Source organism: Haemaphysalis longicornis, unplaced genomic scaffold (assembly GCF_048455015.1).
Source record: "Haemaphysalis longicornis isolate Haplotype H1 unplaced genomic scaffold, Haemaphysalis longicornis Haplotype H1 scaffold_3, whole genome shotgun sequence".
Lineage (NCBI taxonomy): Eukaryota > Metazoa > Arthropoda > Arachnida > Ixodida > Ixodidae > Haemaphysalis > Haemaphysalis longicornis.
Genome location: NW_027526335.1, coordinates 87,004,018 through 87,019,026, shown reverse-complemented (window position 1 = coordinate 87,019,026; position 15,009 = coordinate 87,004,018). Strand labels below are relative to the sequence as shown.

General features: G+C 46.0%; 2 protein-coding genes across 3 annotated transcripts in view; one reads left to right on the top strand and one right to left on the bottom strand.

Moving 5' to 3' along the window:
* Positions 1 to 6,914: 6,914 nt before the first annotated feature.
* On the top strand, positions 6,915 to 12,852 carry LOC144174777 (L-aminoadipate-semialdehyde dehydrogenase-phosphopantetheinyl transferase). The gene is made up of 5 exons (XM_077703655.1): positions 6,915 to 7,281; positions 7,593 to 7,815; positions 7,875 to 7,996; positions 8,058 to 8,264; positions 12,621 to 12,852. The coding sequence occupies exons 1-5, from the start codon at positions 7,132 to 7,134 to the stop codon at positions 12,762 to 12,764; spliced, it is 846 nt and encodes a 281-aa protein (XP_077559781.1). The 5' UTR covers positions 6,915 to 7,131; the 3' UTR covers positions 12,765 to 12,852.
* The window catches only part of LOC144174776 (uncharacterized), a 25,503-nt gene continuing 23,274 nt past the window's right edge, over positions 12,781 to 15,009 (bottom strand). For both annotated transcript variants that reach the window (XM_077703652.1, XM_077703654.1), the window contains exons 12-14: positions 14,779 to 14,840; positions 14,572 to 14,697; positions 12,781 to 14,047 (exon numbers count right to left, since the gene is read on the bottom strand). In XM_077703652.1, coding sequence (XP_077559778.1) covers positions 13,862 to 14,047; positions 14,572 to 14,697; positions 14,779 to 14,840 — 374 coding nt within the window. In that variant the 3' untranslated portion in view covers positions 12,781 to 13,861. The remainder of the gene's footprint in view (positions 14,048 to 14,571; positions 14,698 to 14,778; positions 14,841 to 15,009) is intronic.

Below are 15,009 nucleotides of genomic sequence, written 5' to 3'. Positions count from 1 at the left end.
TTTCGTGCGGCTGAATAAACTGCGGTGGTCCGCTAACACAGCTAGATTAATTTCGAATCCACATTGAATTCACCAGACACGACAACAGGGGAATTTTTATCGCAACTAAAAAAATTGCGCAGCTTTTACTAGTGCTGAAAGTTTGGAAAACCAGCAGAGCTGGCGGCCCCTCTCCATTTGCCTGAGACCCGGCTGTTGCAACTCGCATGGATTTCCGAAGTTGCCGCTGATTCTGAAAGTTTTCCGGGACTGGCAGGCCCGGATCGTTTTGTCCGCAGGCTATCACATCTCTCCCAAAGTGGACCGCGTTAGCACGCGCTAGAACCCGCGGCAAGCGAATTCGCAAACTCGGCATGAACTGGCGAAAAGAAAGCACGAGTGAGGTCACGCCACGAACGCTGGGCAGAGTGTTAGCGAAGTTCGAGCTGGCCGACGCCAGGCGCACCTCAAAGGCGCATGCTCACGTGCGCTCGGTATTTTTCGTTTCGTTTTTTTTTTTTTTCTGGTAATGCTGGACGCGGAACTAAAAGCTTGAATAGCTCTGCTGTTTGAGGTCCTTGATGTCTTTGAGTGACTCCAGGCAACCCCGGCAGCGGCACGCATTGTCCAGCGGTGAGCACGTAATCTCTGCTTGGGTGTCTCGCTCGGCACGGCTGGCCCCGCTCGGTTAATCAAAACGCGTCCCGACGACTGAAAAATACGCAGTGATAAAGTTTGCGTGGTTCCAGCTGAGGGGTTAACTTCCAGATACTTTGGACATGTTATTAAACACCACAGCACACTGAGAAGCTTGAGCTTCGAAAATTGACACATTGGAACAGGGTTGAGCTTTGGAGTTGGCTTTATTGAACTACAAAGCAGTACGCGGGCAGCACAAGGTGAACTTAGCATGCATATTTTCAAGCAAATGTAGTTAGTGGACCCTCAGGACCACAGTTGTAGGTCCAGCAGACAAAGAACACACAGATTTCCCTCGACAGAGCCGCTTTCTAATAATGAAGTACTGTGCCCTCTCTGCTTTTAAAAGTTTATAGTTGAAATTCCCGCCTTTGTTTCACGCAGTGAGACGACGAGTCGAATGGCTTCATTGCACTATTCAATATATTCCTAATCGAAACATGTGTGGCTTGACGATGGGGGGTGGGGTATTTATAGAAACACAGTCCTAACTCGGTCATATCACGCATTTATAATTATTGCTTAAATCAAACACTGAAAATATCCTTACTTGGGCCTTTTTTTTTTCTTTTTTTTTCGGAGACAGGGCTAAATGGGGTGGTTTGTAATTACTTTGTAACAAGCATGATTTCTCAATCGTGCCCTCTTGGAAGTGTGCCTGACTGTCAGTATGGATGCCAGCTTGCCGGCGTGCCAGCGTTAAAACGCGGTGCGGGCTTGTAACAGCTCTCAAGGGAATTGGTAATGGCCTGTGCGTTGCATACACAGAGGGTAGATATACACGGTGTAGGATATCAATGAATGCTTTATAATTAGGAGCGTATTTTGCTTACGCACGATATCCTGTGGTTGTCGCAGCCACACCATCTGTCAATTTTCCGCCTGTCAATTTTATTTTATGAAGAGTGTAAACCTGACTCTGGCAGAGGCTCAAAGAAATACGAAGCGACACGAAGAGAGCCCGATTCAACTCGAGAGCCCAGGAGCTATCCCTGTGCGCTTCCCGCCCGATCGCGTTTAAATCCCAACCAACCAACTCCCCCCTCCCTCCCTCCAACTCTTTGCCCATAAGGATCTATACATAATACATTATTTAATCAATTGATTAAATACTTTAGTATGTATGTATGTATGTATGTATGTATGTATGTATGTATGTATGTATGTATGTATGTATGTATGTATGTATGTATGTATGTATGTATGTATGTATGTATGTATGAATGTATGTATGTATGTATGTATGCATGTATGTATGTATGTATGTATGTGTGTAATAATAACGCTTGCCTTCTCTAGGGATCCACTCTGTTACCCTTAAGGAATGACCAACGGTTATCTTGCCTTCGCACTGCATGCCCTGCCCACACCCATTTCTTCTTAATTTCTACTAATGTGTCCTTAACACGCGTTTGTTCCCTGACCCACTCCGCTGTCTTGTCCCTTAACGTTACACCTATCACCTCCCTTTCCATTGCCCGCTAAGTCGTCCTCAATTTAAGTTGCACCCTTTAGTGAGCCCCCAAGTTTCTGCCCCGTAGATGAGTACCGGTAAGATGCAGCTGCCACAAACTTTCCTCTTCAGGGACAATGGTAGGCTGCCATTTATTATCTGAGAATGCCTGCCGAATGCACTCCACCCCACTCTTATACTTCTAATTATCTCTGCCTCCTGGTTGGATCCGGGGTCACTACTTGGCCTAAGTAGATATATCTGCTTACCACTTCCGCTGCCTCGCCCCTATATATTTCAAACCGCTGTGCTCTCCCAAGGCTATTGAACATTACTTTAATTTTCTGCACATTAATTTTCTGGCCCACGATTCTACTCTGCTTGTTCACGGTAATCATGCTTGGCAATTCCTCCCCCGAGTTAGTTAGCCAGGCAACGTTATCAGCAAATCTGAGGTTACTGAGGTATTAGGCAGTTTTATCATATCGTTACCGTGTTTACGTTACTGTTTACCGTGTTTGCGGGAGTAGACTGTGCAGCGCGAGAGTTACCGCGAACGGTAACTTACCGGCACAGGCTTCACCGTCACCAGCGCTTCCGGTAACACGGTAAACGGTAACGCAAACATGGTAACGATATGCTAAAACTGCCTATTATCCATTAACCTTTACGCCCACCTGTTCCCAATCCAATGTTCTGAATATCTTTTGTAAACATGCTGTGAATAGCACTGCAGAGATTGTGTCTCCTTGTATGACGCCCTTCCTTGTAGGTATTTTACTGCTTTCCTTATGGAGGGCTATGGAAGCTGTGGGCCCATTGTAGATATCTTCTAGTATTCTTACGTAATGCTCGTCTACACCCTGATTCCGCAATGCCTGCATGACTGCTGAGGTTTTGACCGAGTCAAATGTTTTCTCATAATCTATGAAGGCTATATGTAGGCGTTAAGTTATACTCCGCACATTTCTCTGTCACCTGATTGATCATGCGAATATAGTCTATTGTTGAATAGCCTTTACGAAACCCTGGTTGTTCATTAGGTTGACAGTCAGGGGTTCACCCAGAATTTTGATGGGGGGGGGGGGGGGGGGGGTCGAATTTCTCCTGAGGGGGTGTGTATGTATCCCTGGGCGGGGTACCCGTGGTTGGGTTTTTTTTTTTTAGGGGGTGGGGGGGGGGAAGTGTCGAGATCCTTTTGCGCGGTGTCCGGGTGGGGGGGGGGGGGGGGTGTATAAATTCCTGGGTTGACTGAAGTCTAAGGTGGCAGAAATTCTGTTAGCGCTTACATTGGTAAGTACCTTGTATACCATTGACAGTAAGCTGATCGGCCTGTAATATTTCGTTTTTCATGTCCCCTTTCTTATGGATTGGGATAATGTTCGCGTTCTTACAAGATTCCGGTACGCTCCCGGTCATCAGGCATTGCGTATACAGGTTTGCCGGTTTTCCTACAATTTGACCGCCATCCTTCAAGAGGTCTCCTGTTATCTGATCCTCATCAGGTGCTTTGCCCCTTGCATTTCCTTCAAAGCCTTTTTTACTTCTTCTGTCGTTACTGGTGGGATGTCTACCTCCTCTGAACTACTCCGGTATTATCAGAGTCCGTCAATGAAAAGCATTGACGGACTCTGGTATTATCCTGTATGCCACGACTACTGTGCAGATCTCTATAGAACTCCTCGGCGACTATAACTATTTTATCCAGATTTGTGGTGGCATTGTTTTGCTTGTCTTTAAGTGCATACATCGGTTTTTCTTCATGCCTAGACGCCTCTTCGCTTTTTTCAGGCAGCCTCCATTCTTTACAGCATGCTCAACCCTCTCCATATTATAATTTAGTATGTGAGTTGTCTTACGCTTATTGATTAACTAACGTTTTGGTTCAGTCACCACATTAAATAATTAATGTGGCAGGGGGCGGCAGAAAGTTAGGTGGGTAGATGAGATCAAGAAGTTTGTGGCGATAAATTGATCGCAGTTAGTACAGGGTCGGTATAATTGGAGATACATGAGAGAGGTCTTTGCCCTGCAGTGGGCGTAGATAGGCTGGTGAATACATTTAGGCACGAAGTGAGACGTATCCCCCGAGTAAGGTTTTTTGTTCAGGTGTGGAGCCACGTTAGCTGGTTTACGTTGAAGTGATTTTGCTGCATATATATTCAGGATAATTGTAAAAAAAAAAAAAAAGTGTCGAGTGGCTAAGCTTTCAGGGATCAAACTGCTAACGCCAGAACTCTTTCCCATTACACTAAATCCTAGCTACGATCGAGTTCGAAGAATGTTTGCACGACAGATAAGCACATGCTATTCGCAGCCGGCATGCCCGCTTACCTTTAGCGGCCTTGACCAAACGCGAAAGCGTGAGTAGCAGTAGCACGGCTGTAGCGAGTGTGGCCGGATTCATCTCTCTCGCTGACGGCTGTCTTTGCGAGTCATAACTACGCGCTTCAAGAGCAGCTCGGAGTCGGGAGGCATAAAAAGGGAGGGACCGATCACGGAACTTTACCGTCCACCCTCAAGGCGAAGCCATTCGAGGACACCGACCGAAACGTCGTGCGTCCGGTTACGCAAACTGGCGGCTGTCCAGCCATCCTCGCGTTGTCTGGGGAGGCATATGCGTAAATGTCCGACTGTGCCCTCCACACCCTGTTTTGCCTGCATGCACTTCCAAACCGCGTTTACGCTAATATACCGTATTTTCGCGAGTATTCCGCCCCTGCATATAATCCGCACCCCCACTTTCAGCCCGCCGGAAACGAACAAAAAATCTTGGCGTATTGCACGCACATTTGATACAGGAAAGGCTGCACCAAAGTTACTGCTCAAGGAACAAATCACCTTCTACGTAGACAGAAAAAGCATATATTTAGCAAGTAGAATACACAGATTGCAAGGAGAAAGTCCCAATTCACTAATAAAATACAGTTAGTTGTTAGAGTGCACTCGTATTTGTTTTTTATCCCTTGTCCTTGTATGTTTTGCGCAATCGCTGCCATGGATCTGTTACTCCGTAATAGCTACACAGCACAACGCGCATTTCTGTGAAGCTGCACTAAAGGAAAAACCCCGCGTATTATCCGAACCCCTGCTTTGCCACTGAAATTTTCGCATATTTGTTGCGGGCTATACGCGAGAAAATACGGTAATGCGTTTTTGTTGTTGTTGTTCTCACTCATCCCCGTTACAGTTTTTCAGGTGGTTTAGCCTCGCGATGCAGACAGACGGCTCTCATCATGGGAGTATTATATGCGTAAAAAAACGAAATGGGTCTGGGAAGCAGCAAAAGCGAAATTTGTACTAACCCAGCAGAATGAAAGAACTGACGCAGAGCCGAACGGACGAATTGATGAAAAGAATGAACGAACGAAAAGAATGACGGCGCCGCCGCAGGTCGTTCTCCACTTGTCCGGTTTTTCGCTGCATGAACGCCCTTGGGAGGTAGTGTAACCGTACCACAGAAGAATAGAACTGCGGGTTAAACGGACACGGAAGAGATTTGTAAACATTGGGAGATTACTTGTGTAGATTAAACGAAATGCTGCCGCCGCGGTCAGCAATTCTGGTTAATTTTCAGTGAAGCACATATAACCAAGCTCTCAATCCATTTTAGTACAAATGTTATTTTGATTTCGCTCTAAGAAAACGCTACAATAAATGCCACTGCATGTCAAAAAATTCCCGCGCCTTCCCGCGAGGGGAACACGAGTAAATGCAGAGCATTGGGACCTCAGTACTGATTGAAGGCAGTGTTGCTTCCATCGCTTCTTCCGTGATGCTGGAGTAGAAGACACGAGTAAACGTGGGCACGAGCGTCAACCAAGGAAGGAAGGAGCAACGCAGTGACGGAAGCACGAGCGACCGCTAGCCGCTATATTCGCAGCGCGCGCAGTAGAGGGAGAGCAGTACGGGGGGGAGAGCGCGCATGCGCAAGCAGCGCGCACCCTTCCACGCTCCACCGCGCTGCTATCACGCGAACGGGCTGACTACGACGCATGCGCGCGCCAGCTGCTGTTGAGAGAGAGGAGGGAAGGAGAGGCGCACCTGCTGCGGACGCGGAACTGTTGACACCGTCCGACGCAGGAACAGGCGAGGCTAAGAAATGCTCTGCATTTAAAACATGGCGTATTTTTTAACACAAATTAAACATTCTATATTCTATATACTACGCCCCCCCCCCTCCCCCGAAGGGCCGGGGTTCTTTTTCGGGAAAAGCTGTGTCAACCCTAATTTGGCTAAAGAAAGCTACATCATAAATTTGTTTTTATACTGACGTGAGAGGGAATCGAACAGCGAGCGCAAAAAAATTAACACGAATAACACTCCTGCTCTGTTCTCCGAACCATTTTAAACCCGTTTGAACCGGTTCGAACCAGTTCGAACCGGAACGGAACGGTGCTCCGGAACCGAAACCGGAACCGAACCCGAAATGCTTGAACCCGAACCCGAACCGAACCCGAAAGGCTTGAGCCCGAACCCGAACAGAACCCGAAAAAATTCCGGTTCCACACCCTGGGCAGGATCCACTGCGAGGGGGGCGTCGGGGCGTGTCTTGTACCACAGGCAAGGTACGAGACGCTGACTTTTTCTGTGTTCATCACAAACAGAAAAAAACATTTTCAAAACAAAACTAAACGAAAATTATGCGTATGTTTAAAACTTTTCAGTCCATTACAATATTAAATAAAGTGAGTCATTAGAATAAGCATTTTAAAATTTTTCTACTGTCTCCGAAAGCAACAAAAGCAATAGCTATAGCTACCATCATCATCACTGCTTTGCAAAATGGCTGCGCCTATAAAGTGCTTTGCTTTTCCCACTACTGCGCTACTGCTGCGTGCACAAGTAAATGTTGCCGGATAACTGAGATGATTCGTTCTGTTTCCGTCTTGTCTTGGGTTTTTGGCAAACAAGCTTGACCCGGCATCTTCACTGTTCAGTGAAGCAGACGTTTAGGTAGCTATCAACGTGCCCTAGGATCCTCAAGCATCTTGGAAGGTATGGCGCGGCGGTCCGTCAGGTGGGCGTTCAATGCCCGCGCGTGGAAACCTACCAGAGAAGAATGGTTGTATGCCCTTCAGTGCATCCAGCCTGAAGAAAAAGAGCGCATCCAGAAGTTTGTCTTCACTAGAGACGCCAAGGCATCATTGGTTCGTGCCATAATTATCTAGCATCTGGTGGTAACGACTATAGACTCAGATCGGTGCATTTTTAATTATGCTGTGCGCTAGTTTAACACATGTTCTACGAAAAACCGCAAATTTTTGTGTTAAGCATGTGTTAAAGTAGCGTAACACAGTATCGTAAGGCTGCCTCGCTAACTAAGCTGTGGCTGCGAATTTAAAACAAGGAGCTATTTACCACCATACTCTGTCGGTGCTTGTTTTATTTGTCAGTTCTTTGAACCTCCTCGCAAGTTGTTTTTACGGCGTTGCCTTGATAAACGTGTGTTGTGTTCCAGATTGGCAGACTTCTCCTGAGAAAATGCATTAGTGAATTTCTGGACGTGCCTTACAATGTTCTCAAGCTTGGTCGCAACGAAGACAACAGGCCTGTCGTAGCGTACCCGGAACGAATTCCTAGTCCTTTCGATTTCAACGTGTCCCACCAGGGAGATTTTTCGGTACTGGCAGCTGACGAATACGTCAATGTGGGGATCGACGTCATGAAGGCAGAGTACCTAGGTAACGACTTGCCAGGCACTAATCTTGCAGGCAAACAAAACCAGGCACTAATCTTGCAGGTGGCAAAACAATTCAAGACTTCTTCAGTGTAATGCGGAGACAATTCACTCCCCAGGAGTGGAACTTCGTTGAGCAACCTGGCACCGAGAACGAGTTGGTTCGGCGGTTTTACCGACTTTGGGTACGTAGTAACTCGACTGCACAAATGCGTGTAATCATTGCAAGCTCTCTCGGTGGTGCAGTGCCTGAAGGAGAGCTTTGTCAAGGCGATGGGGCCTGGACTAGCCATTGACCTACAGCGGTTAAACTTCAACTGCCAAACGAAGGAAGTGGCTGAGGGAGCGATCACAGCAGACACGAAGCTTTATTTTGATGGCCGGCTACTTACGGAGTGGATATTTCAGGAAACGCTGCTTGACCGTGACCACTGCGTCTGCACGGCTCTCCACGTGAGTGCTTTTGGGGATCAATTCGGGCCAACTAAAGACCTCATTTGGGCCAAAGCACCAACCTTCTTGGGGGGGCTGGTTGGAATTGTTTCATTTCACTAAGCAATGCAACTAAGGTGGAGTACAAAAACACACATGGACACTTTGCATAGACATGGGCAGCTGTGATACAATGTAGGTCATGTTTGTATTAGCCACAACATGCCGGGTGTAGGCCTGTTTGTCACATGGCGTTTCGTCATAGGCTGATTCGTAATAGGCCGTTTGGTCACATAGGATCATTCGTCATAGGACATTTTGTCACTTGGGAAAGTTCGTCACAGCAGCGGTAAAACAAAATTTGCAGTGTGTTTTTAGACGTAAGAGGTTATATGAGGCATCACTTATTATCATTTGATATGTTGCACAATTGTTGCTGAGTAAAAAAAAGTGTAATTGTAACTAATTTGCACACGTTCTCAAAAACGACGTGATTCTCGCAATCATTTTTCAGCAATGTGGAGTTAGGAAGGTGGAGTTAGGAAGTCTTGTACTATATCTTTCCCTACCCGTGTGGCACAGTTCTTCTGGAAGAAGTAAAGTAAGAAATAGACAGCGTGCTAAACCAAAAGATTAATTTCAACCACCACCTGCAAAAAAGCAAAAGGGAAGGCCAACGCAACAACTGCGAAAGGGTCAACCTGGTACGAATTATCAGAGTTGAAGCCCCTAACAACCCCCCCCCTTCTCGACATCCACCCAAAATGAACCTTCCAGACGAAATTTCCAAGAAAGAGAAGGTCAGTGCTATCACTTTCTCTATAACAGGACTACTTAGAACCAGGTGCCTCTTTGACCAAATTTCCCATGACGAGTCGGCTGTGACGAATACGCCTGTTCCCATGGAGAGTGCCCAAGCTGGCCGCAACACCGAAAAGGAGGGCGCGGGTTCTTCTTTGTGGCCCGTCAAGAAATTTATTAAGCTACGTCCCTGCCTCACTTTTCGGTCTAGGGTTGTTTATCTCTTATCTACATTCTTGATCAACCCAGGTCAGCCTACTTGCCCACTCTGGCTTGCATTCTTTGCCGAACTGTCCCATATGTATGGCCGAAAGGAGAGAGAAAAAAGAAAATGTGTGCCTCGCTTCTCTCCCTTGAGTCGAACCATCTACCTACTTCGCTGAGACCCACATGCGTTCAAAAAAAAAAGAAAAACACGTGAACATTCGTTTCGCGCACCTTATGACGAACTTACCCATTCGTCGAACGGGCCTATGACCAATGATCCTATGTGACCAAACGGCCTACCACGAACCGCCCTATGGCGAAACGCCATGTGACAAACGGGCCGTATCCCCAAACATGCCATTGGCAGTACCCAACCCACTTATGAATTTCATGCACATGTGCCTGTGTGAACACAATTAGCAATAATTAAAAAAATATATCTTAGAGTGCTGGAAATCAAACAGGTGCCAGGGGTTCTTGAGGAAAAGGCGGGGGAGGCTGGGGAATAAACTATTCATTGAAACAACGTGGTGGTTGAAGCTGTTCCGTCTGAGGGAGAAGTACCTCAGCCTGGGTTTCCTTTAGACTTGGATGCTATCCAGCATTAAGAGATCGGTCTTGGTTTTCAAGCTGAGAGCTGCTCTGAGTGTTCTCCCACTGCTTGAAGGGGCCATGCAGTCAAAACACAAGTTTGGCTCATTTGAAAGAATGCCTCCTTAGAATACTGACACCACTTTTAACGTAAATGTCGCTCAAATAAGCTGCATAATTAGGAAAAAAAACAGAATGGCCATGCAATGCACTAGCTTATTTCCCACAACAGAACCTACGACATAATATGCACAGCTGTGCAATTGGCTGAGGCCGGTGGCAAAAGCAAATGCAAGTTAGGCCGGGATTATAAACTTGCAGAACAAGCTATTTTTGCTTATATGTAATGCATATTCATTTTATAGCAGTAAGAATGGTGGGGTAAACAATATAAATTACAAAAGTACACGTAAACATATAAATACCAGTGCGTACTGTTGTTGGTACTGCACACACTATGCTTGTTATAGGTGCACAGAAGTCTGGTGCTTTGGAGATGATACAGGCCAACTGGCATAAGCAACATTAACTTACATGACCCTGTTGGTCGAGCATACCCCATGTTTTATGAAACAATTACTACCTACCGCAACAAAAACAAGCCAGGCACAAATACAGTCAGAAACAAAGTAAAGGCAGACAGTGGGTTTGCACGGTATGGTGGCGCCATCTAGGATAACTAATCGTAAATAGGGTGTTCCGCAGTACGCTGCAGCGTAAACAGTGCACAAACATTCGCTTGAAGACCTGTCCTTGGTACATCATCGCAGATGTCAGGAAACACAATTTGGCGGGAGAATTAAAATTTTAACTTAAATGGAATTATTTCTCAGTGAATAAAGCATCGTTTGCTGCCGGACAATCAGTGGGGGCACAATAGAACACCAAATCATTTTAAAACAACAACCTTGTATTTTGTCTGCATGGCCCTTTTTAGTATGGGAGGAAGCTCTGGAGGAAGAGAATGGGTTGTTTGTGCATTCCTATGTTATGTGGTACAAAGTGGCCGGGCTCCAAAGTGGGAGCCATAGCTATCTGGCCACAACTGTTCTGCTGACGAGAATGAAATGTGGGGGTTGCGCATGGACAAACTTTGCAGTCATGAAAGTTTGAGAAACAGTGGCAAACACCAACTTTCATTATTTTGCCCCCTTGCATGCTTCACAAGAACAATCCAAGACTGTTACCAAGTCATTGTGAAGTCGAGGAGGTGGAAGACTAATTCATCCTTGTTTGTGTCATTTCCCTGGAAAACGCAGGCCGTTGCTAAAAAATTCTGGAGGCTCATATGGCGTTGCAAAGCTGCCCCAGGCCCATACCAGCGTGGAGTTTCTCAGGGATAGGCCAGTTGCTAGGCAGATTTGGAGGGTCACCTAGTGTCAGGAACAAACTGCTGCAGCATGGGGGATTGACCAGGAATCTTCTCCTGTGGGGTTGGCTAGCATTTTTTCTCCCCAACATGCTCTGTACATTTTGCGTCTTATGCACTCCATGATTTTCTCAGGATGGGGTTGGCTGTCATTTTTACGTAAATTTCTTACCATTTGTGATGCACACTACCTGCGTTATTTGCCAAAATCTGCTGAAGTGCAGATTTGAGTGAATTTTTTTGGTGTGTGTGTGTACGCTGTAGTGTACAAGGTTTATCAAAGCAGATACCAACAGAGACTTGTATACCAATAATAGATACAACTGTCATGGCACTGTCAATTTTTAAACTGCATCCAGATTTTTATGTAAAACTGAAAGATCCAGAAAAAAGAAGCAAATGTATTTCACTGTACATGTTAGTCAATTTATAATTAAGTTCCTTATATAACCCAGTGTCCCCCCATTTGAACTTCATAAATATTTCAATGGTTGCAAGTTTTTTGCCACAGTTTCAACAGGTAGCAAACAAATGTGGCAGGCAGTACATATGCTACAATTTGGCCTGTAGAAATACGCAAATCTGATAGTAAGGATGTCTATTATCCCAACTGTCCCGACAAAACTTTTGCTGTGCCGTGCACATTGTAATGAACCAGCACAAATGGTACCCTGCAGTGAGTCGTTTGCACTGTCTACTTACTTTGCCAGATGAACGTCTAGGATACGTAAGCCATGCTCATGAGTTTTTACGTTAAATCAATTTACTTGCATTTCTGAAAATGAAAAATGCCTGAAAGTGTATATTCCCTGTGCACTGTCTTCCCTGTCAATTTTCTGATGCTGGCTATTGCGATATGCTGGACTTGACAGTGGAATTCCACTACCTATGGGTGGAGAAAAAATTGATATGAACTACAAAATCCTTGAGGCCAAGATAGTGTGAAAGCGCATTGAAAACCAGCGAGACGTCTCTAGGGTGGTTTGTGTGGGAGCGACGAACTGCACGTGGCGTCTCCTCTTTCGTTGCCACTACAGCAAAATTGAGTTTCTAGACTTGCCCAAAATAGCCAAGCAATGGATTAAATGGGTTAAACTGCACAGTGCAGCCATAAATAACACTTGAACTAGTTCACTTCACGTCCCTGTGGTACCGTACCTTGCGGGCATAAAAGTAACAAATACTCTTCACCTAAAGCCTTCAGATTGATGGTCTGCAGCTTCAAAGTTGTTGAATCCAAGCTACCAGAACAGCTGCTTTAGTTGGGCAAGATGCCCAGCCATTTCGCATTAGCGTGGAGTGTGTCACTACACACTGCAAAAGCTTACAAGAGAGCCAACAACCATTGCGCTCAAGACGGCATGGTTCAGTACAGCTTTTAAAAGGTGTGAATTCCGATTTATTTTCAGGTTGGTGACAACGCAGCCTCACCAGACTATAAACTTTTCACCGTGCTTTCTTTCAAAGAGTTGATTGACGGCAGTTGTCCTGTGGGCACATCAAATGACCACGACTGGGCCCAGTTTGCAGCGAAGTCGGAGTTTCCATCATGAAGTGAGACGCAAAAGGTTCTACGAACGTCCACCGTGCAATTTATTTCTCTTCGTGTAAATAAAAGCATTCCTAGAAATTTTACAGCCACTCCGATGCCACAGTCCACAAGCCGGCATTGTTCAAAAAGTTACGTAAAAACTTTACCAGCCAGCTTTTTTCTACTTTGTGACCAGCTGGTACATGGGCCCAGATAAAAATACCATCACTCGGAATGTCACCGTTTGCCGAAAATGCTGCAAAACATCAATTTTTCTGTGGGTGTCATTGCACACAGACATAAAACCTAAAATCAACTGCAGCTTTAGAAAACTGTGTAAAAGAAACTAAAATATCCAGCAGCAACGTTTAACGCAATTATCGTAAAACGCTCAAGCTTGTATCGCCTTAATGGACAAGTGAATCGCTGGCTGAAAACGGCATTTCCTTGTAAGTTTACAGAACAGCCTAAGGTAACGTTACAATGCTGTTCGTTCTTTGTTCTTCGAGGTATCCTATGACTAGGCTTGCACCGTTTGCCACAAGCAATCGCAGCGACCAACACTCGCCCGATCCAAAGCTTCAAACACACATTAATACCAGCAACAACGTTGTTCTATGTAAAGGGGCGGGGGCGGCGGGGCGTGTGACCTTGCAGTTTCTGTGAACACAGCGAACAAATCTTGCCTTGGCAACTTGCATATGTCGTACACACACTTCCTAGCACTTCCCACAAGACATTTTGAACGCATTGGTAGTAGTACGTATTTACAGATACCTGGGAGCAAAGCGTCGCCATTATAACGCATTCAGCACAGCTCTAGCATTGCACCACTGTTCAGAACACGGCAACACCGGTCAGTTAGTAGCGCGCACAATAAAGTCGAAACCGTGCTCGGTACGGCCTATACCGCAATCGGCAAACAAAGATTTTTTTCGCAGAACTTATTCGTAGTAGTTGCATTACTCGCATCGCGAGGGGGACGCAAAAAGTTCGGTAACAAAATTTTCCTGCGAGAGAAGAACGTATCGGCATGTCCCTCGTATGCCCTCGAAAGGGATTCGACCGCTTTGTCGGCAGCTCGGCGCGTTGTTGGCACATTGGAGACGCCGGGGTCACTTAGGACAGGCTTTCCACGAAGGCAGCAGGAAAAATTCCCTCGCCAGACGTGGATCCCAGCAGCCTGCCCTGCCACCAGTCGGCGTTCACTTTGCAGGTCACCTGGACTTTGTCGCCGGGACGCAGGGTCAGCTCGTCTGCGTGTTGAGCTTCGAAGGGGAACGCGACCTTGTAGATGTCCGCACCCTGTTGTTCGCAAGACAATGAGATGCCTGGGATAAGCCAGTGACCCCGATGGAGCCGAAGCTTCGAAACAACGCACAGCACATCACCTCGCAGCTACCCTTGTGGCACTTTTCAAATTCTTTACCCCTCCCTCCAAAATTTTTTGTTCAGGTTTGGAAATGTGGCTGTCACAAGAGTCATGAAAGGCTGTCACACAGGTGATAGCATTGAAAGTGTACAGAAAAAGAAGAAAGCAACAAGTGAAGTCTACTGCGACCGTCTGTGGTATCGGTAGCCTCCCAATGCTCGCATACATTGTGACAAGCAAGCCTAACAGCACTGGGAACGAAGTCACTCACTCTAGCAATGACGTTTCCTCAAACACCGCATGTCAATGAGAAACACCCGTTCTGCACCAACTGAGTACAATTTCCTACCACAGGACTCGTTATGCTGAAATTTGACAAATTTCGTTTGCTACTCCATTGCAATGTAGGGCATTTCTTTATCATAAGTTGGCATTATGAAGCTTGGCATCACGTCACCTTTGTTGAAATATTCTTCGATATTGGCTGGACAAAGGAAGCCGGGAACTGCCCCCTTCGGCCGTTAAGCTCTCCCAGCAGCCAGTCTTTGTTGATTCGGGAAAGCACAACTACCGTGTCTCCTTCCTGCGAGCACACCAAAAGATATCGATGAGCGACTGACTCACACATCCACAATTCATGCTAAAACAAAGCACCAGGCCTTACCGAGAATCCCAAATCTCCATCCTGCTCTGCGCTGAAGCTGTACAGCGCAATAGCTGGGCATCCTGGAAGAAAAAAAAAAAAAAAAAAAAAAAAGGCAAAGTAACCAACGAAAGCAAATTAGGCACTTTTTCTTGCACTACAGTAAACAGGAACATCTGAACAGGTACTTCCAAGTACTTCTAATGGCAGTGCTGTAATGAAGGGAGCCTATTTTAACAATATATTTCACGG

Excerpts from the sequence above, each read along its gene's own strand:
- LOC144174777 (XM_077703655.1), top strand. The coding sequence starts at position 7,132 with ATGGCGCGGCGGTCCGTCAGGTGGGCGTTCAATGCCCGCGCGTGGAAA. Across the intron at positions 7,997-8,057 it reads GGCGGTTTTACCGACTTTGG|TGCCTGAAGGAGAGCTTTGT; the intron begins GTACGTAGTAAC and ends TCGGTGGTGCAG. Across the intron at positions 8,265-12,620 it reads GCGTCTGCACGGCTCTCCAC|GTTGGTGACAACGCAGCCTC; the intron begins GTGAGTGCTTTT and ends ATTTATTTTCAG.